Below are 26,499 nucleotides of genomic sequence, written 5' to 3'. Positions count from 1 at the left end.
CACTTAATAATTTACTAAAGTAATTTATCCATTCTCTATGGCTTATGTTTACCTGGGTTATATTTTTTCTATCCTTACAAATTTGATTTATTTTAAGCCATACTTTCTTAGTATTATTATTCAGAGCCTCTCTGTTTAAGTTGTCAGTTTGTTTCTTCTGCCACAAAACTTTAGTTCGCTTAAGTGCGGCCAGTATCCAGTATTCGGGAGATAGTAGGTTCGAACCCCACTGTCGGCAGCCCTGAAAATAGTTTTCCGTGGTTTCCCATTTTCACACCAGGCAAATGCTGGGGCTGTACCTTAATTAAGGTCACGGCCGCTTCCTTCCCACTCCCAGCCCTTCCCTGTCCCATCGTCGCCATAAGACCTATCTGTGTCGACGCGACGTAAAGCAAATAGCAAAAAAAAAAAAAAAATTGAGTACATACATACATACATACATTATCATTATAGACTGTTATGCCTTTCAGCGTTCAGTCTGCAAGCCTCTGAGAATTTACTAAACGTCGCCACAATCCTCGATTTGCAACTAGTGTTGTGGCCTCATTTAGTTCTATACCTCTTATCTTTAAATCGTCAGAAACAGAGTCTAACCATCGTCGTCTTGGTCTCCCTCTACTTCTCTTACCCTCCATAACGGAGTCCATTATTCTCCTAGGTAACCTATCCCCCTCCATTCGCCTCACATGACCCCACCACCGAAGCCGGTTTATGCGTACAGCTTCATCCATCGAGTTCATTCCTAAATTAGCCTTTATCTCCTCATTCCGAGTACCCTCCTGCCATTGTTCCCACCTGTTTGTACCGGCAATCATTCTTGCTACTTTCATGTCTGTTACTTCTAACTTATGAATAAGATATCCTGAGTCCACCCAGCTTTCGCTCCCGTAAAGCAAAGTTAGTCTGAAAACAGACCGATGTAAAGATAGTTTCGTCTGGGAGCTGACTTCCTTCTTACAGAATACTGCTGATCGCAACTGCGAGCTCACTGCATTAGCTTTACTACACCTTGATTCAATCTCGCTTACTATATTACCATCCTGGGAAAAAACACAACCTAAATACTTGAAATTATCGACCTGTTCTAGCTTTGTATCACCAATCTGACATTCAATTCTGTTGAATTTCTTACCTACTGACATCAATTTAGTCATCGAGAGGCTAATTTTCATACCATACTCATTGCACCTATTTTCAAGATCTAAGATGTTAGACTGCAGGCTTTCGGCACAGTCTGCCATTAAGACCAAGTCGTCAGCATAGGCCAAACTATTTACTACATTTCCACCTAACTGAATCCCTCCCTGCCATTTTATACCTTTCAGCATATGATCCATGTAAACTACAAACAGCAAAGGTGAAAGATTACAGCCTTGTCTAACTCCTGTAAGTACCCTGAACCAAGAACTCATTCTACCATCAATTCTCACTGAAGCCCAATTGTCAACATAAATGCCTTTGATTGATTTTAATAATCTACCTTTAATTCCATAGTCCCCCAGTATAGCGAACATCTTTTCCCTCGGTACCCTGTCATATGCTTTCTCTAGATCTACGAAACATAAACACAACTTCCTATTCCTCTCGTAGCATTTTTCAATTACTTGGCGCATACTGAAAATCTGATCCTGACAGCCTCTCTGTGGTCTGAAACCACACTGGTTTTCATCCAACTTCCTCTCAACGACTGATCGCACCCTCCCTTCCAAGATGCCAGTGAATACTTTGCCTGGTATACTAATCAATGAGATACCTCGATAGTTATTGCAATCCTTCCTGTTCCCTTGCTTATAGATAGGTGCAATTACTGCTTTTGTCCAATCTGAAGGTACCTTACCGACACTCCACGCTAATTTTACTACTCTATGAAGCCATTTCATCCCTGCCTTCCCACTATACTTCACCATTTCAGGTCTAATTTCATCTATTCCTGCTGCCTTATGACAATGGAGTTTATTTACTATCCTTTCCACTTCCTCAAGCATAATTTCACCAACATCATTTTCCTCCTCCCCATGAGCTTGACTGTTTGCAACACCACCATGATGATTTCCTTTTACATTAAGAAGATGTTCAAAATATTCCCTCCACCTCTCCAGTGATTCCCTGGGGCCTATTATGAGTTCACCTGAATTACTCAAAACACTGTTCATTTCCTTTTTCCCTCCCTTCCTAAGATTCTTTATTACTGTCCAGAAAGGTTTCCCTGCTGCTTGACCTAGCCTTTCCAGGTTATTACCAAAATCTTCCCATGACTTCTTTTTGGATTCAACAACTATTTGTTTCGCTCTGTTTCTTTCATCTACGTACAAATCCCTGTCTGCCTCGGCCCTTGTTTGGAGCCATTTCTGATAAGCCTTCTTTTTACGTTTACAGGCTGCTCTCACTTCATCATTCCACCAAGATGTTCGCCTTTTCCCATCTTTACACACAGTTGTTCCTAGACATTCCCTTGCAGTTTCTACTACAGCATCCCTGTATGACACCCATTCACTTTCTATATCCTGAACCTGCTTACTGTCTACTGTTCGAAACTTCTCACTAATCATATCCATGTACTTCTGTCTAATTTCCTCGTCCTGGAGATTTTCTACCCTTATTCGTTTGCAGACAGATTTCACTTTCTCTACCCTAGGCCTAGAGATACTTAGTTCACTACAGATCAGATAGTGGTCTGTATCATCGAAAAATCCCCGAAAAACTCGTACATTCCTAAAAGATTTCCTGAATTCAAAGTCTGTTAAGATATAGTCTATTATGGATCTGGTACCCCTAGCCTCCCATGTGTAGCGGTGAATAGCCTTATGCTTGAAGAATGTATTCGTAACAGCTAAACCCATACTAGCACAGAAGTCCAGCAAACGCTTCCCATTCCCATTAGCTTCCATATCTTCCCCACATTTACCAATCACCCTTTCGTATCCTTCAGTTCTATTCCCAACTCTCGCATTGAAATCGCCCATTAGCACTATTCTATCCTTGCTGTTGACCCTGACCACAATGTCACTCAATGCTTCATAAAACTTGTCAACTTCATCCTCATCTGCACACTCACATGGTGAATACACAGACACAATCCTTGTCCTAATTCCTCCCACTGACAAATCTACCCACATCATTCGCTCATTTACGTGCCTAACAGAAACTATGTTGCGTGCAATGGTATTCCTGATAAAGAGACCTACCCCAGACTCTGCCCTTCCCTTTCTAACACCCGTCAAGTACACTTTATAATCTCCTATCTCTTCCTCCTTATCTCCGCTTACACGAATATCACTTACTCCTAGCACATCCAGATGCATCCTCTTTGCTGACTCAGCCAGTTCTACCTTCTTTCTTCCATAAGCCCCATTAATATTGATAGCTCCCCATCGAATTCCATTTCGTTCGCCAAGTTGTTTCCAAGGAGTCCCTCGCCTGTCAAATGGGAGTGGGACTCCATTACTCCCATAGGTCCGAGGCTTGCTTAAAGTGTTCTGAGCTCGGTAAATTCATGAAGCAGGATGCTGCCCTACTTGCACATAGTCCATGTGAGGATCTCTCCTCTGACGGGTTATGGACCACCGGTGAATTGTATAGTCCTAGCCGCCTGAGCACAAGGAAGGCCACGACTCAGAATATGTCCGAGATGCCCACTCCCATTCCATAGCAACTGGTATCCCGACTCTCAGGACCACTTACTAGGCCACTCAGCCGTTGCCCATGGTTCACGAACTAGGACGTGACTACAGTAACCCACAAACATGAACCATAAAATTGAGTTCTTACCAATATTTCTTTATACTCTTTTCTTTTGCTACAGAATGAAGTTCTTGGTTCCTGCCCGCCTATTTTTTCTGAATGTGTCTAGGGCTTTCATAACTTCTGATTTTTTGTCTGCATTCTTCCTTGTACCACCCACTATTTCTTTGTATTCTTACCTCCCGAGCCCGCATCTTATGTCCTGCCATCAGTATTGAGTTTTCTAATAACTTTATCGCCTCGTCTATTTTATTATCTTCCATCGCGGACTTTATTCCTATCTTGATCATTTCAAAGGACCTACCTTCAAAATATTCCTTGAATTCTGCGCTGAGGTCTTCTCTCCATATATATTTTGTCACTGGCCTCTCTTTAATATTATTTATATAATTCCCCCCAGTATTCTCTTCCGTGCTTACCATATTAATAATTATGGGTAAGTGATGCGATTCTCCCCAACCTTTAACAGTTATCCTCTTAACGAGTGGTAATGCCTCTCTAGAACATAATACTAGGTCAATTGCACTACCACCCATTTCTGTTATAAACGTTAAATTACCCAATTCATCTCCTGGCCACCACCCATTTAAAATATAGAGTTCTTCTGTACCACATAATTCTAACAGTTTTCCACCATAGTTATTGCAAACTTTATCTTGACTAATTCTTTTTCTAATTATTATTTCCTCAGCCTCTTTACTATAAATTGGTTTTAAGTCTGCAATCCTCGCATTAAAGTCCCCCATTGTTACAATACATATGTCTTCATATATATTCCTTAATCTGTTTACTTCTAGTGCTAATTCTGTGAAGAATTCCTTGTTTGCCAATGTCGAGTCCTCGGGAGGATTGTATACAAAACCGAAACATAGATTAACCTCCCTGTTCTGTTTTACCCTTGTTTTCACCCAAAGTATTTCTTCAATATCTGTTTCTATTATTTCAATTTTCTCCTTTATTTCTTCCCTTATCAAGGTTAAAATACCACCGGGATATCTACCTTTACGAGCATTCCTGCTCCTTGCCTTACTATACGTTTTAAAACCTTCAATATGTACTTCATATCCCGGTGCTATCCAACTCTCAACAAAGGTAATGATGTGCATTTCTGACATTAACAATTTCACCTGTTCATTTCCTAACTTGCTCAAGAAACCTTCTATGTTGACCATACCAATATACCATTCTAGTTATTTCTTACTTTTACTCTCAGACGAGTTGCTTGTCTTACTTCTAGTTATTCTCTTTTTCTCTAGTTCTATAATACTACCCTCTGGTGAAGTAACTATTTCTTTGTCTAAATTGTCTTTCTGTCCTTTACCCTTTCTAATCCATAATTCTATTACACTCAATGATTTACCTTTCCCAGCCAGAGTCTTGGTTCTGTCATCAGGTGTGCCGCTACTTCCTGGATTCGTGTCGACTCGACAGTCAGCTGTTTGTCCATCCTCCTCCACTAGGTGTTCGTCACTGTGCCGTCTTCAGTTCCTCTGTAGAGTATGCAGATCGCTGTTGTCATCAGATTGTTCGTTATCAGCCACTGTACAGGCAGCTGAGTGGCACATTCCTTCCTCTACAGGCCGTTGCACTTCCTGGTGTGATGAACTGAACTGTCTATCCATTTCTCGTAGCTGTGCAATTGACCAGATACGCGACCAGTTACTGTCACCTACTATAAGACGTTTTCCTCTTATGTATGCTTTTAGTCCATAGTTCCTAGCTTTTACTAGGTGAAATCGCAAGACTCTCTGTTCCATGATTGTCTCTTTATCCATATCTCTTCTAACCCAAATCCTTTCTCCTTTCAAGTTCTTCCCATTGATGATAATTTTGTTCGCCTTCAAAGCAGAATTCAACTTAACCTTAATAGGTCTTTTCCCTTTGACTCTCCCCAGCCTATAGATTTCATCAATATCTTCTTCTTTACAATTTATCTTTATATGGCTATTTATGATATCCAACACTTTATTCGTTAGATCATTCAAATCCTCCTTTTCCTTCTCTGGGATGCCGTATATGAAAATATTTTTCATCTTTGCGTCCTGGATAGTTATTTTCTGTTGCCATTTTAATTTATCAGTTTCTCCTTCAATCTCCTTCATATTCGACTTCAATAATTCTATTTCCCTAGAGTTTTCCACCACCTTTTCTGTCATAATTCTTCTCTCTTCTTTTATACAGTCTTTCATTTCTGTCATATCATTTCTCAGCTCGCGAATTAACTCCCTCGTTTGCTCAAACTGGCAAGCATCTCTGACTATTTCCCTAATCTTACCTATGTCCTCCCAGCTCAATGAGCCCGTTGGTCCAGGGTTCATTCCTATGCCTCCTATTATCAGAAGAATTGCCACCACTGCTGCTACCATCATAGTTCCCTCAAGCCCAGATTTTCGTAAATGCACCTTATCACTTGGCGTACACACACACTTCATTCGCCCGTGCCATCGACCTATGGCCGCGCGATATTGCTCTATAGCAATATTCATACTTCTCACTCAGCACTCACTGCACAATACAACCTCTCGCTTCGCTAGCTCGATTACAACTGTATATATGTTTTATTAGTAGATTTACTTTGCTTATTTTTTATTTACCATTAGGGTACCTGACATTCTCTTGATGGAAATACCATTGCTTTCATTTTGTTGCCGTCAAGGTAAGACCGAGCCAAGCTTAATTAAAGTAACACAAATTTGTTCTAGCGCATGAAGGAAGGAATAGTGCACTGTAAACATTAGAAAAATCAAAAGTATAATACAATTTTAGGCCTAATTTAAAAAGCACCGTGTTTTTAAATCTGTATTTATCATTTATGAAGATGAGACCAACCATACGACGCTTTCATACGTCTTGCGAGGGTTTTTTAGTTTGTCATTATTCTGCGTTTATGCCAGTCGTCCGGATGGCAGATTTCCTATCAGTTCTTAAATCATCTCAAAGAAGTTGTAAATTTATCGAACATCTACCTTGGTAAATTATTTCAATCCCTACCTCCTCTTTCCTATAAACGAATACTTGCTCCAATTTGTCCTCTTGAATTCCTAATTTATCTTCATATTACTATCATTCCTACTTTTAAAAAACCCAGTCAAGTTTATTCGTCTACTAATTTCACTCCATACCACCGATCCACTGACAGCTCGGAACATCCCGCTTAGTTGAACAGTTCGTCTTCTTATACCCAAGTCTTCTCAGCCCAAAGACAGTAAAAGTTGCGTAACACTACTCATTTGTAGGAAATCATCCAAAAGAAATCGTGCTGCTTTTCTCAAGATCTTTTCCAGTTCTCGAATTAAGTAATCCCGATTGAGGTCCCATACACTAGAACCATATTCTAATATTAGGGTTTCGTCAGTTACTCATACGTCCTTTCCTTTACCTTCTTACTACAACCCCTAAATACCCTCATAACTACATGAAGATATCAGTAACCCTTATTCACAACCTACCGAGCTCGATAGCTGCAGTCGCTTAACTGCGGTCAGTATCCAGTATTCGGGAGATAGTAGGTTCGAACCCCACTGACGGCAGCCCTGAAGATGGTTTACCGTGATTTCCCATTTTCACACCAGGCAAATGCTGGGACTGTACCTAAATGAAGGCCACGTCTGCTTCCTTCCCACTCCTAGCCCTTCCCTGTCCCATCGTCGCCATAAGACCTATTTGTGTCGGCGCGACGTAAAACAACTAGCAAAAAAAAAAAAAAAAAAAAAAAAACTCACAACCTCGTAAATGCGATTGCCTCAATGAATACCTTTCCTTACATTAACACTTAAGTATTAACAGATGTCCCCATGAGTCACATTCATTCCATAAAAATACTAATTCAAACTGAGGGGACGTTTTTATCTTGGTAAAACTATTTTACTTTTCACCCCGTTTATCAGCATGCCTTTGTCTGCCATCCATCTCACAACTTCGTCGACATCTTTTTGCACATTTTCACAATCTTTAAATTATTCATTTCTCTATACAGTATAATACCATCCGCAAAACGATTCCAATTCTTTACTCACATAATTTATATATAAGAAAAAATATAGGTCCTATAACACTGCCTTGAGGTACCCTACTCTTAATTATTACATGATCAAATAATGCTTCAACTACTCGAATTCTCTGGGTTCTAGTTTACTAGAAATTTAGTCTTTCACATTATTCCTCGCTACGAAGTAGTATTATCTCGTTGATGATGCAGTCCACCCAATAAGATCTTGAATACTTTGCGACACAACCATATTTCAACTGCCTGCAGTCAGTTCTTTGACGAAGACTATAGTGTTCAGCTTTCGACGCTGTAAAGCAGTACGGTAACACATAACAACTCAAGACCCACCAACGATGTTTGAATGTCACTGTTGTACACAAAATGTTTAAATTTCAGAAACGCGGTTGTTGTATTGCCAATTCTGATTTTCTTTTTTACATCTGGATACTACTCTTGTGTTAGCCAGCACAGTCGACACTAGAAATGCGGGATCCTTTCAATGATGTTTCTATCCAGAGTGATAACGGCACTGATGATTTCTCTGTGCCCTTGTTCATGGATTATGTATTTTATACAAATTTTTTATTATGGTTAGGTTGATCCAAAAATTTGCATCATGAAATTAGCGATACAAATATGTGACGCGGTGTTACCTAGAAATGGTGCAGGCTGTGATTCGAAGTATTAATGGATGGACTTGACCGAGAGACCTCATCTATGTAGTTTCATAGGCCCTGAGTCAGTTCACCTCTTTCGATTCACTGAATCCCATACTTGTAGACTCCAAATTCCATGCAGGTATCTCTCCAAAACTATTCGGTAGATACAAACAAATTTCACTTATTGAAACAATTATGATCATTTGATTTTCGCAAAAGGACATTTGACACTATTTTCTTAAATATTTATATTAAAGCCAAGTTTCTTGCTTACTTCGTTGATGCTATCCAAAAGGAAGTGAAGGATCTCTAAATTTTCTGCAAGAATCACGGTGTCACTTGCGCAGTGGAGGTTCTTTATTTGTGTCCCTTTGATTTTTATTACTTTTTTAAACTTTAAGGGCAATTCTAAAAATATCTTGAGATTATAAGTTAAAAAGGATTGATTGGAGGAGGTCTCCAATTTTAATGTCAGCAGTTTTGTTCCAATACAGTTTATTGTTGATTTTCATATCTTTATTGCCAAGCGCAGTGGCGTAATGATAGGGTCTGCAAGACCTGCAATGCAGGTGGGCCCGGGGATTATGGTGCCTGCAAACTTCCACAAAAAAGTAAATAAATGTATAAACTTTATAAATAACTTTACCCGAATGCCACTCAGCGAGTAGTGCGATTTATTTTACCAAAATTATAGATTAACTGTCGGATGGTTGCATCTGCATGAAAATTGTTATGCTGTATCCAGGTGAGCTGTCTCTCGTGACACAAGCGGCACACTCTCTCACAAATATCTGCGCCTAGCTATTATTAAAAAAACAATGGAAAATGGTTCAAAATTTAAAAAGTTTTCAACTAATTATTCCTTTTCATTTTCGAAAGAAACTTATAAGGAAATACCAACGAAACGTTATAATCCGAGACATACTCTATGAACTCAGCCTCCTCAGCATCGGTGTGTCATCCATGGATGTAATTGAAATCGTGAATGCCTTTGCGTTCCAAAATGTAAGCCACGTGGACAAGTTTCCTTAGAATCAAACGTAAGTACTGTTAGGTTTAAAAAATTAAAGACAAAAAATAAAAGTTTAATTGTACTCTGGGATACTTGATTTTTTTAAATTTTAATTTCGTGTGGCTATTTCTAGCCGAAGGCAGCCCTTGTAAGGCAGACCCTCCGATGAGGGTGGGCGGCATCTGCCGTGTGTAGGTAACTGCGTGTTATTGTGGTGGAGAATAGTGTTGTGTGTGGTGTGTGAGTTGCAGAGATGTTGGGGACAGCACAAACACCCAGCCCCCGTGCCGCTGGAATTAACCAATGAAGGTTAAAATCCCCGACCGGCCGTGAATCGAACCCGGGACCCTCTGAACCGAAGGCCAGTACGCTGACCATTCGGCCAACGAGTCGGACGGGCTACTTGATGACAAAATGGTATAAAGGGAATAAGAAAAATATAAAAATTGGATTCACTAAAGATGAAATTAGCCTTAATTGCTGAGGATTTGCAGATGATCTAGCACTACTAGCTAATAACCTTAATGAAGCGCGGAATCAAATCACAAGTCTCCAAACTATTGCTGGAAATATAGGATTAACAATTTCATTTGAAAAAACGAAAATAATGGCAATAGATCCCCTTTTAATAAGCAGTGTTCTGATATGTTGGAAAGAAATAGAAATTGTAAAACTTTCTCTTTTGCTATTTGCTTTACATCGCACCGACACAGATAGGTCTTATGGCGACGATGGGATAGGAAAGGCCTAGGAATTGGAAGGAAGCGGCTGTGGCCTTAATAAAGGTACAGCTCCGGCATTTGCCTGGTGTGAAAATGGGAAACCACGGAAAACCATCTTCAGGGCTACCGACAGTGGGGCTCGAACCCACTATCTCCCGATTCTGGATACTGGCCGCACTTAAGCGACTGCAGCTATCGAACTCGGTGTAAAAGAATTTAAATACCTTGGAGAAACTATAACATACAATTTATATGAAAAAAATAATTCTTGGACAGAGAGAACTAATACATTATCCAGAGCTCAAAAAGTAACCAGAAATACATACAACAACAAAAATGTTTGTCAATAAATACAAAATTGAAACATTATAAGACTGTAGTACAGCCTGAAATAACTTATGGAAGTGAAACATTATTTAAACTAAAGCAAAAGAATAACATAGACAAAAATTTAAAAATAGAAAGAAGAATAGTAAGAACATGCATTAAGAAGAAATACCAAAAGGAAGGAGGATGGTGTACCATCCCAAATGCAGCAGTATATCAGGAAATAGAACCTATAACGGATTTCATAAGAAAGAAGAGAATATAATTCTTTGGTCAACGGTTGAAAACACCTCAAGACAGGTTAATACGTAGAATTTTGGGAAAGCTTACGAAACAAAAACAACGACCTGTATGGATAAAAGAAATTAAATAAGACATAAAATAATTAGACATAACATTGGAGGATTTAAAGAATAAATCAAAGTAAATAAATTGAAGAATAATAAAATAAGATTCCTATCAAAATGTGATAATAGAGAAACAACTAAAACGGTATTTTCAGAAGAAGGACGACAACAAAGATCAGATAGAATGAGAAATACTGGAAGAACAGATAAGAAAAAAACATAAAATATCATAGAAGACTGGACAGAAATTGACTACAGTGGTCAAATGAGGCCGAAAAGCACAATAATAATAATAATCTATATATATAAAATAAGAGTTTTGTCTGTACATTGCTCAGAATTTGAAAAGAATGGTATTTCTGTACCGGTCATGTACACAGTAACAAGAAAATTCATTTTTTACTTTTCCGTAATTTCTGTCTGTCTGTCTGTCTGTCTGTCTGTCTGTCTGTCTGTCTGTCTGTCTGTCTGTCTGTCTGTCTGTCTGTCTGTCTGTCTGTCTGTCTGTCTGTCTGTCTGTCTGTCTGTCTGTCTGTCTGTCTGTCTGTACACGCATCACGACAAAACGGCTGAAGAGAATTAAATGAAAATCGGAATGTAAAGTCGGGTGATGAACCGCAACAATCTAGGCTATAAATTATTTTAATCACGCTGAGTGAAATGGTAGTTTAGGGGAAGGCCTGAAATTTAATTCTCAAATATTTATGTTATTAGTGGTCGTTTCTTAATGAAAATCGCTAGACAAAGATGGGAAATAATTCGCTACAATATAGGCTATACACGCAGAAAAAATGGTAGTTTAGGGGAAGGCCTAAAATTTAATTGTCAAATATTTATTTTATTAGTGGTGGTATCTTCACGAAAATTGTTATGCAAAGTCGGGGAATAGGTCGCTATAATTTAGGCTATCAATAATGTTATTCGCACTGATTGAAATGGTAGTTTAGGGGAAGGCCTGAAATGTAATCTATATATATAAAATAAGTGTTTTGCCTGTGCATTGCTTAGAATTTGAAATGAATGATATTTCTGTATCTGTCATGTCCACAGTTATAAAGAAATGCATTTTTTATTTTTCCTTAATTTCTGTCTGTCTGTCTGTCTGTCTGTCTGTCTGTCTGTCTGTCTGTCTGTCTGTCTGTCTGTCTGTCTGTCTGTCTGTCTGTCTGTCTGTCTGTCTGTCTGTCTGTCTGCCTGTCTGTCTGTCTGTCTGTCTGTACACGCATCAATAGAAAACGGCTGAAGAGAATTTAATGAAAATCGGTATGTAATGTCGGGTGATGAACCACTGCAATCTAGGCTACAAATTATTTTATTCACGTTGAGTGAAATGGTAGTTTAGGGGAAGGCCTGAAATGTAATTCTCAAATAAGTTATTTGTGTTATTAGTGGTCGTATCGATAAATACTACACAACTAACATAACTTCAGTTATGTCGTAAGTTAGTAGTAGTTATGTAAGAAGTTATTAAATTTCCGATCATTTATGTCTTATACATTGTTACCGTACCGCATATAATCAGAGATATTCATGAATTTGGATTTTTGTTACTAAGTCCATATCAACGCCGAGTCACGAGAAAATGGGTAAACAGAATTTAGTGAAAAACAGTATGTAAAGTCTGAGAATAAGGAACTACAGTCTACGATATAAATAATTTTGTAGGACACCCTAATATCACAGAGTCGAAAGAAAACTAATGTGAAGGCCTGCAATATAGAAAGCTCATAAACTTTATCAACAATAACATTACATTGACCATTGTTTGTTGTGATGTGCTTTTTGTCTTCTGTTTCCTCTCATCCCCGATAGATAGGATTACTGCAGCGTACCGACACAGGTAGGTCTTATGACGACGACGAGATAGGAAATGAATAGTGGTGTGAAGGAAGCGGCCTTGGCTTTAAGGTACAGCCTGGTGTGACTGGTGTGAAAATGGGAAACCACGGAATACCATCTTCAGGTTGCCGGCAATGGGGTTTGAATCCGCTATCTCCCGGATGCAAGCTCACAGCTGCGCGCCCCTAACCACACGGGCAACTCGCCTGGTCGTACCGACTCTAACAGCCTGCCTTTATATTGGCGGGAAGTAGCTGGGGAGTAAAATAGCTTTCTTCTTTAGCATGCCATTCCTCTGGTTCATACATTTTCTGATATATCTGGTACGTAACACACTGGTTCATCATAGTATTCGAGCTATTCAATCCCTACTCTGAGGCACTGATTGGAATGAGTAGTGTGCATATTTAACGGAATAATGACAGAGGAGTGTTCATGGCAGTCTGCGACCTGGTTATTCCAGCTGTGGAACTTTGGACTGTTAGATCGGCACCGTAGTACTGTTCGTTGAAAGTGAGAAAGTGTGCGGTTTTTCATTTGATCGAGTATTTTATATAATAACATTGCTTTCAATCGCTACATTCCTACTGACGTTTTTGTAATGACCTATGATGAATTCAGTTAGGAAAACCACCAAATCAGTCTTTCTGAGAATCCCGTAGCGAAGCACGCGTACATCAGCTAGTAATAATAATAAAGGTAAAGATATTGAGTGGTTCGCATTGCGTCACTAATTGCTGGGCTTTCCAAAAGTGGGAAAGAGGAAGGGGTTGCTGTTTATCCCTGCACTGTTTAACGGTACAGGCTCATAAGAATTATAGTTGACCTTTAAGTTACTGGCTCTGTAAAAATAATGATAAAGTAGACCATTATTATGAATAGTGTAAAATATCAAAATTAGAACGAAAATTCAAATCTAACAATGAAAAGACTAGTCAAAAGAAAATTGGCAGCCTCTGGAGTTAGCCGAAACACCCTACAGCGGATGTGCACGGCCACTTACAGTCGGGAAAGGTGTCATCCTCGTGGGTGCCTAGACTCCTGTCTGCACATGAAAAGCAGAGGCGTGTGGACGTGTGCAGAGAACGTTTGCAACGTCATGATCATGTTGACACTGCCACATTCCTTCCAGAACTGGTTCCCTTGTCCACCGATGTGCGCCCTGTTTTCCAACCTTCCACCCAGCTGTAAGATATTTTCCATGACGGCGCATGTTCTCCTCACACTGCCACCAAGCGCCGATGAATTTCTGCAGTGGTCACGCCTTCTTTCTATAGGAACCAAGTCGTATAGCGCTGACCCTGACAGTTGCTCTCCATGCTCTTCTCCTTCGCTGACAGTGTTGTTATGAAATGGCTATGACGAGTGCATTCGTTCGCCCCTGTGGGTGGGCTGCTACCAAACGGTGGAACGAGACACTAGTTACACGTCAACACCTTCAAAAATGAAATGCGAACCATACCCGGACGTACAAAATCAAAATGTAAAAGAATATAGTACGCCCTTCGTAAAAATATCATTGACAAATCTCAGATTGTTAAGTTCCACTCCTTTCACATATTATTGAAAATTGATTGGTTTTTAAGTTCGAGAAGTACTTCAAGAATAGACGGCATTCTCAAAATAAATTTATTTATTTTGTAGAAGTCTTTACTTGACGCTAAGTTCCTAATATTGTTTCAGAATCACTTAAACGAGGTGCTGAAGTTGATACATGAGGATGGTGTTAACATGCTAGGATTCACGGCGTGGAGCCTTATGGACAACTTCGAGTGGAAGAAAGGTTACACGTAAGTAAGAACTCTATAATTAATATAATTATGTTTAGCCATGTGGCCAGTAAAGAGCCTGGCATGGGAAGCAGGAAGTCGCCTTCTTTCTTGAACATGAATCGGTATCAGTGACTACCGGGATCGAACTACACAAGTTCTGTGTTAGCTGCTAACCTTGAGGTGAAAGAAGCACCGCATTGCCATGCCTGCACTTTGTATTGCATGCACTCTTGGTGCTATGCGTTACAATGCAAGTGTTGTTCAACGGTGGCCAGTCTTTGAGGACTTGAGAACTACTGTTCACTTAATAAATCACTGGCAGACTTTTATGTTTGAATTTTGTTTGTTTGTTTGTTTCTTGAGTCCAATTAGTGGATGGAAAATTTATCTATTTACTAATTTGGTTCATGGTGTGGGTTACTGTAGTCACTTACTAGTTCGTAAAACCATTGGTAACGGCTGAGATGCGTAGTAAGTGGTCCTAAGTGTCGGAATACCAGTTGCTATGGAACAGGAGAGCGCATCTCGGAGATACTCTGAATCGTGGCCCGCCTTGTGCTCAGGCACCTAGGACTATGATATCCACTGGGGGTCTCTACCCGGTTAAAGGAAAAATTCTCACTGGGGCTGTGTATAATTAATTATAGGATCCTACTTAACAGTAATTCGCCGAGTTAAGAATATTTTAAGCAAGCCACGGACCTATGGGAGTGATGTAGACCCGCTTCAATTTGAGAGGCGAGGGACTCCTTGGAAACAATTGGCGAACGAAATATAATTCGATCCGGTGCTGTCAATATTAATGGGGCTTATGGAAAATGTTAGGGGTTAATGATGTTCCGATGAGGGGAGATAACGAGGAAGAGACAGGAGATTGTAAGGTGTTCCTAACAGGAGTAAAAAGGGGAAGGACAGAGTGTGATGTAGGATTGCATTTTCAGGGACACCATAGCACGCCACTTACTTTCTGTTAGATACGAAATAGGTGAATGAAGAGGAAAAACGTAGCGTTTGCAGTAGTTAGGACTAGGATTTTCTCAGTGTACGCTTTAAGCCACAGTGCTATTGACATCACGTTTGCAACTTTAAGACCAGCAACGAACAGCATGTAACGAGAATCGCGCAACACTGACGACGAACTCCAAGGCACCGGACTCCCCGGATTTTCTCAGTGTATTCACCATGTTAGTATGTTGACAAGTTCTGTGTAGCGCTGAGTGGGATCGCAGTGAGGGTCAACAGCAAGGATAGGATGGTGATAATGGGCGATTTCAAAACAAGAATTCATAATAGAATTGAAGAATATGAGAAAGAGTTGGATAAATGTAGGAAAGATATGGAAACTAATAGAATGAGAAGCGTGTACTGGACTTCTGTGCTAGTATGGGATTAGCAGTTACGAATATATTCTTCAAGCATAAGGCTATTCACCGTTACACATGAGAGTGTAGGGACATCATATCCAAAATAGACTATAGTATGACAGAAGCAGATACAATCTACTGCAAGGAATGCTGCAAGGAAAGATATCCCGAAAGAGAGGTATTGGAAAGAGGCGAATCTCCTGACTAAAATCCTCCAGAGACCGTACTCCCAAGACATCGGCAGAGTTGTTTCAAGCAGCTCAAAACAGAGAAAGCACATAAAAGGCGGTTGCCGACGTTGGGAACGGACAGTGACCACAATAAAAAATTGACCTTAAATTCAGCAGATATGGTAAGAATGAGTGGATTTTTTCGATGATACCGACCACTAGCTGATCTTCAGTGAGCTATCACCAGGCCTAGGATAGAAGAAGTTAGGTCTAGTAAAAAAAATCCAAAAGATAGACAGTCAGGTAGTTCAGGATCTTGAAAATGAGTGGGTGGTATGCAGGAATGCTGTAGTTGAAACGCCAAGGAAATTCTCATGAGTAAATGCATGTAAAGATGAGAAAAACTAACATCTTAGTGGAACCGTTGAAGTCAGGACAGCTTGTAAACGTAAAAACTGAGCCGCATCGAAAATGGCTCCAAACAAGAACCTTTATAAATAGGAAATGAAGTGTATATGAAAGGAAAAGGGTGAAACCACTGAAATTAGGTTCGAGGAAGTGGAAAGAATAGCAAAAATAATACTAACTTGTCATAAATCAGTACGAATTGATGGAGTTGGACCCGAGATGGTGAAATATAGCGGGAAGCGAGGGATGAAATGGCTTCACTGCCATATTAGATATTAGCATGGAATGTGAGTAGGGTACCTTCTGATTGGATAAAAGCAGTTATCGCACCTATTAATAAGAAAGGGAAAAGAAATGTTTCGCACAAATATCGAGGTATTTCATTGATTGGTACACAATGAAATGTGAGGGTGAGATTAAAGTTGGAGAGTATGGTGACAGTCATTTTCAGAGCACAGTTGGGCTGGCAGGACCAGATTTTCACTATGCGTGAAGTATGTCTAATTGAAATATTACGAGAGGAATAGGAAATTATGCTTATGTTTCATATGTTTGGAAAGGTATATGACAGAGTAGCAAGATAAATGACGTTCTTCTCACTGAGGGATGATGAGATTAGGGGTAGGTTATTGTAGGCAATAAATGACATAGGGAGGGATTCACTTGGGTAGATATGTAATAAACCTATATTCCCTCAAGCAACAGGACATCTCCGCAATTATTATTTATTTATTTATCGTATGGCATATATACATATATACAGAAACAAGAAAGCAAGTACATTATATTTTAATGTCCAAAGATGTTATCCATTCTAGAGCCTCTGTATTGGCCTCTAGAAAATCAAACCAATCTCCAGGGTAGGCTCTTCTGCTACACTCCTTTACAATGTGTTGGATGGTTTGAAAAGGAGCACCACAGTCACACTCGGGGGATTGTATCTTTCCCCATTTATACAGGGACGCAGCACAGACACCATGACCACATCGAATCCTATTAAGGATGGTCCAAGTTCTTCTTGGGAGATCAGACCTCGAATTATGTGGGGAGAAAGGCCAGAGATGTTCACCAGTTTTTGAGATCCAATCTTCCTTCCATTGGGCATAGGGGTTGAAATTGTCTTCTGTGAGCTTCTGAGCAAACTTAACTGCCGGATGTCTGGATTTCATTGGCTGCTGGACCTATCTTCTAAAGATCTCCCAGCAAATATGCAAACTGTACAAAGTAATCTCCGCAATAATTTTAAACTACTCTACTCTACTTCAGACTGAAGTTAGTCTACTTTAGTGACTAACTTAGGAATGATTATGACTGAGACCCTAAAGCGGACTCAACAGGTGATAAGCACATGCAATAAAGTACATAAATGCTTATGTCCATTGAAACGCTTCTGTAATGTATACTCTGTTCAACTTAAAGTTGAACTAATTTACTCTCTGATACTACCTATATTTGACTACTGTGACACTGTGTTGACTGAAATAACCTGCGACAGTAACGAGAAACTGGACCGGAGCCTGAACAGCTGCATAAGATATATCTTTAATCTCCGATATCTTGCTCATAATAAGGAGCTCTTATGGCTTCGAGTGCACCAGCACCGTGAACTTCACATGTCTGTATGTCTTCTGCACAAAAATCTTTCCACTGATGCCCCCCAAATATCTTTCTTCGCCTTTCTCTTACCTCTCGTCCTATCATGACCACAATACAAGATCTGGCTCCTCTCTTGCCATACCTGTAAACCGCACTGGGCTTTACAACGGGCACTTCATGATCTCAGCGTCCAGGTCATGGGATTCGCAGTTTAAATTGGCTCGCCGCGACCATTTGCGAAGTAGATCTCGCAGACTAGCTGGATAATGTTCAGTTAATGTAGGAATGAATGAGATGAATGAATAGATTACTGTAGTTACGTCATTTAAGCGTACTTTATTTTGTGTACTGTAAAATTAAGGATTCTATTATTATTATTATTATTATTATTATTATTATTATTATTATTATTATTATTATTATGAGGCGGCCTCTCACCGCTGGGTTTGTGGTTCAAATCCTCGTCACTTCATGTGAGATCTGTGTTGGACAAAGCGGGGGCGGGACAGGTTTTTCTCCGGGTACTCCGGTTTTCCCTGTCACCTTTCATTCCAGCAACACTCTCTATTATCATTTCATTTCATTTGTCATTCTTTAATCATTGGCCCAGAGGAGTGTGACAGGCTTCGGCAGCCGGCACAATTCCTATCCTTGCCGCTAGATCGGGGATTCATTCATTCCATTCCTGACCCGGTCGAATGACTGGAAACAGGCTGTTGATTTTCATTATTATTATTATTATTATTATTATTATTATTATTATTATTATTATTATTATTATTATTATTATTATCTTTCTTTCTTTCTTTCTTTCTTTCTTTCTTTCTTTCTTTCTTTCTTACTTTCTTTCTTTCTTTCTCCGTTAGGGTCTTCTAGGGATCACGATATAATTTCAATTATTCATCCTTTGTTGTTCCTTTCCGAATCTTTCTTAACTTCATGAATCGAGGTTGTAGTTGACACTATTATTATTATTATTATTATTATTATTATTATTATTATTATTATTATTAATGCTATGAATATTTTCTGTGTTATTTGTATTTGTAAATATAAGTTATGTTCCAGTGGCTAAGTGTATGAGTGGGCCTTGAGCTCTAACTTCGCCAACAATAAAGGCAATATCTATCTATCTATCTATCTATCTATCTATCTATCTATCTATCTATCTATCTATCTATCTATCTATCTATCTATCTATCTATCTATCTATCTATCTATCTATCTAACAAACAGTTTGTCCTATGCCGACGACTTGGTTTTAATACCAGACTGCGTTAAAAGCCTGCAATCTGATATTTTGTAACTTGAAAGAAGATGCTGCGATTATCATATGAAAATTAGTATTTCTACCACTAAATTAATGTTACTGGGATACAAACCTAAGAGGACTGAATATCAGGCAGTAAATATGAAAGTAGGATCGTTTCAAGTATTTAGGAGGTGTACTATCCCAGGTTAGTGAAATTAAATCAAGATGCTGAGACAAGTGATGCAGTGAGGTTGCAGTTGCGATCAACAGTATTCAGACCAGAAGAGTGCAATCTGCGTGGACTAAGGATATCTTATTCGTAAGTTAGATGTAACAGATATGACCGTAGCGAGAATGATTGTTAGCAGCATGAGCAGGTGGGAACAATGGCAGGAGGGTACTCGGAATGAGAAGATAAAGTCTAAATTTATAAATTAGCAAAAATTCGAAAGACGAAACTATACGCTAAATTGGCTTCTGGGCTTTGGTCATGTGAGGCGATTGGAGGATGGGGATGGTGATTTTTTTTAAGAGGAAGTAAACCTAAGTAACCATCCTCTCTAAACAAATTAAGTGGAGACATAATTGTAAATAAAATTAGATAATACATTAAAGATAATGGAATTTTAAAAATATTAAAAAGTACAACAATCATTGTTACAAACAAAACTGTAGGTTACCTAGAAGAATAATAGGCTAGAGTTGACCGTTCAGTACAAGAGATGTAGAGGACACGAAGATGACGTTAGTTAGACTTATTATTTGATGATTTGAAGATAATAGATGTCGAAGTCAGCAAAGGTACAGGACTAGCTGCAAATAGGTGATTGTTGAAGCGCTTAGTTAATTAACTGAGGCTTGCAGACTGAGCGCTGATAGGCATAACTTAACAACGTCTTCACTAGAAGATACATATATGTCTACTAACTGTATGAGAGCTCAGATGTGTACCGTAGCTTGAAATTTTGTGCAGTTTAGATTTTGGAGATGATGAGCTGTATATATCAGTGTGCTGAACGTTATTTGTGGATTATACTGTTGTACAAACGTGCCTTTATCACTGGCAATTTGACATCGAAGTGTCCTCGTAGCGAATGTGAATTGCTGATTATGGTAACATTCACGACCGAATCCGCTTCGCGTATAATTTATTGATCAAAATGTGTGTTATGGAGTAGATATTAGTTACTAATTGTTAATAAACACCAGAGTTCAAGAAATTATTTCAGAGTGTCATTTTTACTAACGAACTGTTCTACATTTCAGGGCTAAGTTTGGTCTCTACCAAGTGAACTTCAGTGACCCAGCGCGGCCCAGGACTCCCAAAGCATCTGCCACGTTCATGCAAGACATCTTCCGTACTCATCAACTGCCCGAAGAGGATGTATCCTCAGAAAAACAATGAGCGATATTTTCCTTTCCTCTCAATCTTAATTCACCTGCACATGAACTCAACGCTTTCTGTTTGATCTTAATATTTCATAGTTATTCAAATTGAAGTCATTATTTCCAAGTCATACACGGCATATCTTCTGTTTGAGTCGTCCTAATTAATGCTGAATATTACTACAATCCAAATAGCTACTCAACTTGCTGTTAACAGTCGATACATAATAACTCTACTATTTTCTGACTCCTTCTTCAATTAAGTTTCGGTCAGGTTTAGGATAAACAACTTCCGTCTTCTTCCCAGTTCTGCCTTAATCTGATCCAAGCATAATCTTTTCTGTTCACCCCTGGATCTTGTGCCTTTTACTTAACTTTTCAAATAATTGCCTTGACGTTCTCCTTTCTTCTATTCTCTGCAGACGTTGAAACCATCTCAAAACGTGACATTTATACCCTTCCATTGAGACTGTTTAGCCTCAGCTTCTCTCTTACATCTGGATTCCTGACATGAACCCTTCTTGGTTTTCCTAGTATACTTCTCAGGAAATTCAGTACATTTGCCTGTATTTTTCTTTCTTGGGCATTTTTGCTCATCCATGCTTCTGCTCCACATGTCAGTATTGGTGCAAAGTAGCTTTTGTCAAGCATTTCTTTGCATTCCATTGGCGTATCATTATTCCACACCTATCTCCTTACGCTGCGCAAGAACCTCGCGCTATCTGCACTCTGCTACTGATCTCATTGTTTATTCTACTGTATTCTTGTATCACACATCATAAGTATTGAAACAAATGTATTCTAATTGCAATAGTTTGAAATTTTATCGAATTTAGATTTTGGACCTCATAAGTTGTACACATCGGTGTTCTGGTCGTTGTTTGTGGATTATACTGTTGTACAGAAGTGCATTTCAGACTGGTTATTTGGCAATAAACCTGGTCATTCACTTCATACACCCTCTTCATTTCTCATCCTTTCTTTTTACTACAGTTCTGTTGTTTTTTGCTTTACTATTTTAATTCCCCAATCCTCAATTCTTTCAAGACTTTACTGCTAGTAATTCATTGATACTAGTCCTGCTACGCGCCACACCTTGCACTGCTAATGGGTCCTATCCCTTCTACATGTTGTACTGCTAATAGTTGATCAGTACCAGCCCTACTAAACGCTTTAATTCTGATAATTGATCAATCCCTGCCGCACTAATAGTTTATCTCTCCCAGCTATGCTACATGCTCTATATACGTCTGTTTAGAGTTGTGAGGGGATAATATTGTCTCGTTGTATACTGTCGTAAATCAATAATCACCTCCACTACGAAACGTACGCTGAATGCCACAAAAGCGTGTAGGACCCTCAAGCACTCATCAAATAAATATACCATTCTCTAAACCATTTATCTAAGTATTCCATGACCCCTTCAGGTTCATGTCAGTACCGAGAGAAATAATTAAAACAATGGTGAAATTCTGTATCCTGTTCTTCCGATTTCTTTCCCAGTAAAATCTACGTACCTGGACGTAGAGCTGCATAGTGTTGCTAAGCTGATAAGCAAACATCCCAGAACATTGGGAGTGACATTATCTTTACTCAAAGACTCAAGGATGTTTTCAAATTCCACTGTCTGACATCACTATGATGCTGATTATTTCTTTAATGGGAAATACAAAAATATTATCATACCGCTGGTAATACTGTGTGAGGTTCAACTTATGTTTTTACTAATGAACTGCGTTGTTTAAAGGGAGGTGACATTATTTGTAGAGGGGCATGGGCGGTTTACGTACAATTATTAAAACATTCGCTATATGGGGATTAATGGGTCAGTGATCCTACTTCGTTATCATTTGCTGATAGTACAACGTGGCCTCGGTTGTACAACTGTTGACAGTAAAATTTTACCCCAACTTTTTCTTTCTACTGATATTTTCCCGAAACCTCCTACCGTGTTGCTATTTATATCATGTATAAGAATTTAGTTTTCTATTTGTTATATTGTTAAACTTTGCACTTACGAAAGTTTTCAGATTAAGAAAGCAATACAATAAAATAAAATAAAATAAAATAAAATAAAATAAAATAAAATAAAATAAAATAAAATAAAATAAAATAAAATAAAATAAAATATTTTTAGTGATCTAAGTTTTGTAGGGTACACTTTCACATAATTCTACGGTCTCTCCCCCTCACTCCTGAACTATATTGATAACTAGCTGTAGTACCCGTCGTTGACCGGACAGGCATATAGGGTGTGCAACGTTGTCTTCCCGAGCTTAGCAACAAAAATCGAAATTCACGAATATCTCTGTTACCATAGCCGGTACGATAAAAATGTGCAAGGCATAAACGACCGGAAATTTAATTCTATATAAATTTAGTTGTGTAGTACTTACCGATAGGACCACTAATAACATAAATATTGGAGAATTAAATTGTAAACCTTACCCTAAATTAGCATTTCACTCAGCGTGAATAAAATAATTTATATCCTAGATTGTAGTGTCTCATTCTCACAAGTTACATACCGATTTTCATTAAAATCTCTTCAGCCATTTTCTTGCGACACCCGTACATATAAACAGACAGAGATAGGCTGCCACTGAAGAAATATACAAATAGTTCAATTTTTAAGTCACATAAAACCATCCATACCGATAAGATTTTGAAAACCGGAATAAAATGTCATGCTCTTCAAAGCTATTTTGCTAATACGAACAGTATATGAATACTGTATTAACGACTTATGTCTTATTTATAACGGAAGCTAAAATATTGTTTTATTGTGAGAGCTCGTTGTTTTACTCCGGACGCAGCAGTAATCCCATCTATCGGAAATTAGTGGCAGTAGAGGAGATAAATCACATCACAACAATGGTCAATATAATGTTATTGTTGATCAGTTTGTATGAGCTTTCGATATTGTAGGCCTTCACTTTCTGTTTCCTTCCGACATTAGAGCATCTAATGTAAAGGCAGTCCTTCCTTCTTGCATTAATCCCTCTTCTCTTATTCTTCAAGTGATCGCTCCTGTACGGATTCGTCTCAAATTTTTTAATCATCTTCACTACTTTCCTTGTCGATACGGACCGATAACCACGCGGTTATGACAAAAACTATCGCCAGTTGACATGATTAAGCAATATCTCCATGTTAGCAATGCTCGGTGCTCGTATGCACTAAAGTATTTAGAATACATTTTAGGCACCCTCCCTAAACTACCATTTCATCCAGCGTGGATAAAAATTATTTGTAGCTTAGTGTGTAATACCTTATTCCCAGACTTTACATACCACTTTCCATTAAATTCTGCTTACCCATTTTCTCGTGGTTCGGTGCTCATATGAACTTAGCAACAAAAACTGAAATTCATGAATACCTCTGTTACCACAGCCGGTGTGATAAAAATGCAGTCGAACCTGCCCTAGCGGACACCCTCATTCAGCGGACACCTCCCTATACGGACAGTTTTCCTCGGAACCGATTTTATTGTACATAAGACAAGTGTTAAATTGGCCTCATTTAAGCGGACACCTCGAACTCCGGACAGCGGACAGCGCCATTTGTCCCGTCCACTTGACTTAAGCGGACACTTTATACGCCGGACCACATGTCATCCTTTCTTTTAAAACCATTCTTCAGACATAAGGAAATCCCTTTTGAATGTTTGTACTATTTTGAGTGCAAGGGGAGAGAAGGTATCTCGGAATGCAGTTCTACCTAGTCGTGTATAGGCCTATTCCGAGAATTCTAATTGCCCAGAAATGCTGCCAGAGACTGTTGACTCACAAGTTATCTGGGGATTTTCTTTCTTTCTTTCTTGGATCATTCTATTCATACCTCGGATCGTCGCTGATAAGGTCGAGCTCAGGTAGTCAACTTGAGAAGGAAAAGAGAGTACAGCCGCTAATTAGTGAGACAAAAATACCGTAGCATTTCGGTTGTCTGTTAAACATGAGTAACAAGGGACGATCGTGTTTAGATCTTCAGGCAAGTAGAAATGTGATTACAGAAAATGACAGTGAGAAAGCTTGCCGAAAAATTCAACAGCGGGAAAACTCAAACAAACACTATTGTGAAGAATAGAACTGAAATTCTTAAAGAGTGGGAGAAAAATAGGAATCGAGGAGTAAAAAAAAGCGGGAGTCAGTTTTTCAGAAGTGAACGTTGCGGTATATGAGTGGTTCAAGTGTGCTCGAGTGAAGAAACTGTGCGTGAGTGGACCAATGTTACAAGAAAAAGCTCCAGAAATCGCAAGTACTGTAATCTGAAAGTTGAGAATTTTGTAGCTAGCATGGTTGGTTAGATTATTTTAGAAAACGCCATAATGTTAGTTTCAAAACAGTCGGTGGAGGAGGTGGTGATGTGTCTGCGACTGAAATAGCGGATTGGAAAAACAGGTTACCAGACATTTTGTATAGTTACGAACTAAAAGGCATTTTGAGTGTTGATGAAAATGGTCTGTTCATTAGGGCGATCCCGAAGAAGTCACTAACTTTGCCGAATGAAAGTTGCAAGGGTGGGAAAATGTCAAAATAAAGAATCAACATCATGTTTTGTTGTAACGCACTCGGTGAAAAGGAAAATTCTCTAATAATCGGTAAATCCTTGAGACCCAGGTGCTTTAAAACATGGACTTAAATTGTCTTGGTTTCGAATGGCATGCGAAAAAAGGGCATGGATGATGTCAGCAATATGCGAGAATTGGCTCCTAGCTTTGGATTCCAAGATGAAGGCCAGAAACCGTAACGTGATCTTATTGCTAGATAATACTACGTGTCATCCAGAAATACGGCTTTAAAATATAAAGGTCTTGTTCCTTCCACCCAATACCACTTCTCGTCTTCAGCCATTGGATCAAGGAATCATTTAAGCATTCAAATTAGACTATCGTAAGAGGGTTTAACGGTCGTTAGTGGCACACATGGATGAAGCAGACTCAGCTTTCGATTTGATAAAGAAGAACAATGTTGGCGGTGCAGTTTCATGGACAAAGGCAGCCTGGAATGCAGTCAGTGAAACCACAATCAGGAAATGCATTGCAAAATGTGACATCCCTAATTTTACAGTTGAAGAACAAGCAGAGGTAGAGGTTCGAAATAAATTGTGTGATGAACGTCAGACTTTAGCAACGACAGCTGGATTGACGTATGATATGGAAGCCGAAGAAGAGAGTACTTGCTGTGACGATCTCGAGGGCGACTGGCAGTCCCGACTCCAGGACGCACTTTACGGTAAGCTTTCTGTGTTATCAAATAATACAGTAATTGTGTGTTGCGCCTATCGTAAGGTCTCTGTTCGTTTGCACCTTAACTTCTCATTCATTTTCTTCGTGTGATAGACAGCTGTTAATACTTTCAAGCTAAATTTTCAGCTTTAATTTAATTCACTGCACTTCATAAATATGTCTAGCTATCCATAGCAGCCTTCATTAGTCGTACAAAAGGACCATTTTGAATAAAACTTGTTATCGTTTTACAGAGCCCGAATCAGTAACAAAAAGTGACGATGACGGTGAGGTGGAAGAAGAACAAGAAGTTCTGTCAATGAAGTAGGGACTAAATCTGCTTAAACAGATAAAGAATGTGTGTGTCACGCTGGACCGGGAGTACGGGGAGAACACAATGGAACCATTCAACAGACTTTATTCCGTTTTCGAGAATATCACAGTTAAGAAAACATGTTAAATTTACACAGACGAAGCTTCACGATTACTTCACGAAGCTGTAATGTTTGTAAAAGTTGTAAAATCAGTTATAATAACTCTCTGTGAAGACCTAATACAGAAATGACTTAGAATAATAAAAATAATGATATGTATGCTTATATTTAAGATGGATGTTCATTGCCGTAAACATGTTCGATTATTTTTACAAACTTGTTTTAGCGGACACCTCTCGCAACGGACATTTTTCC

At 38.9% G+C, this 26,499-nt stretch overlaps 1 protein-coding gene across 2 annotated transcripts in view; it reads left to right on the top strand.

The window, feature by feature from the left end:
* LOC136863261 (myrosinase 1) overlaps positions 1 to 21,527 on the top strand; it is a 209,232-nt gene extending 187,705 nt beyond the window's left edge. For both annotated transcript variants that reach the window (XM_067139647.2, XM_068225644.1), the window contains exons 11-12: positions 14,319 to 14,425; positions 20,464 to 21,527. In XM_067139647.2, coding sequence (XP_066995748.2) covers positions 14,319 to 14,425; positions 20,464 to 20,602 — 246 coding nt within the window. In that variant the 3' untranslated portion in view covers positions 20,603 to 21,527. The remainder of the gene's footprint in view (positions 1 to 14,318; positions 14,426 to 20,463) is intronic.
* The last annotated feature ends 4,972 nt before the right edge of the window (positions 21,528 to 26,499 follow it).

This window comes from Anabrus simplex, chromosome 1 (genome assembly GCF_040414725.1).
Source record: "Anabrus simplex isolate iqAnaSimp1 chromosome 1, ASM4041472v1, whole genome shotgun sequence".
In the NCBI taxonomy this organism is placed as follows: domain Eukaryota; kingdom Metazoa; phylum Arthropoda; class Insecta; order Orthoptera; family Tettigoniidae; genus Anabrus; species Anabrus simplex.
The sequence above is the reverse complement of the archived record's forward strand: the minus strand, read 5'-3'. Positions and strand labels throughout refer to the sequence as shown.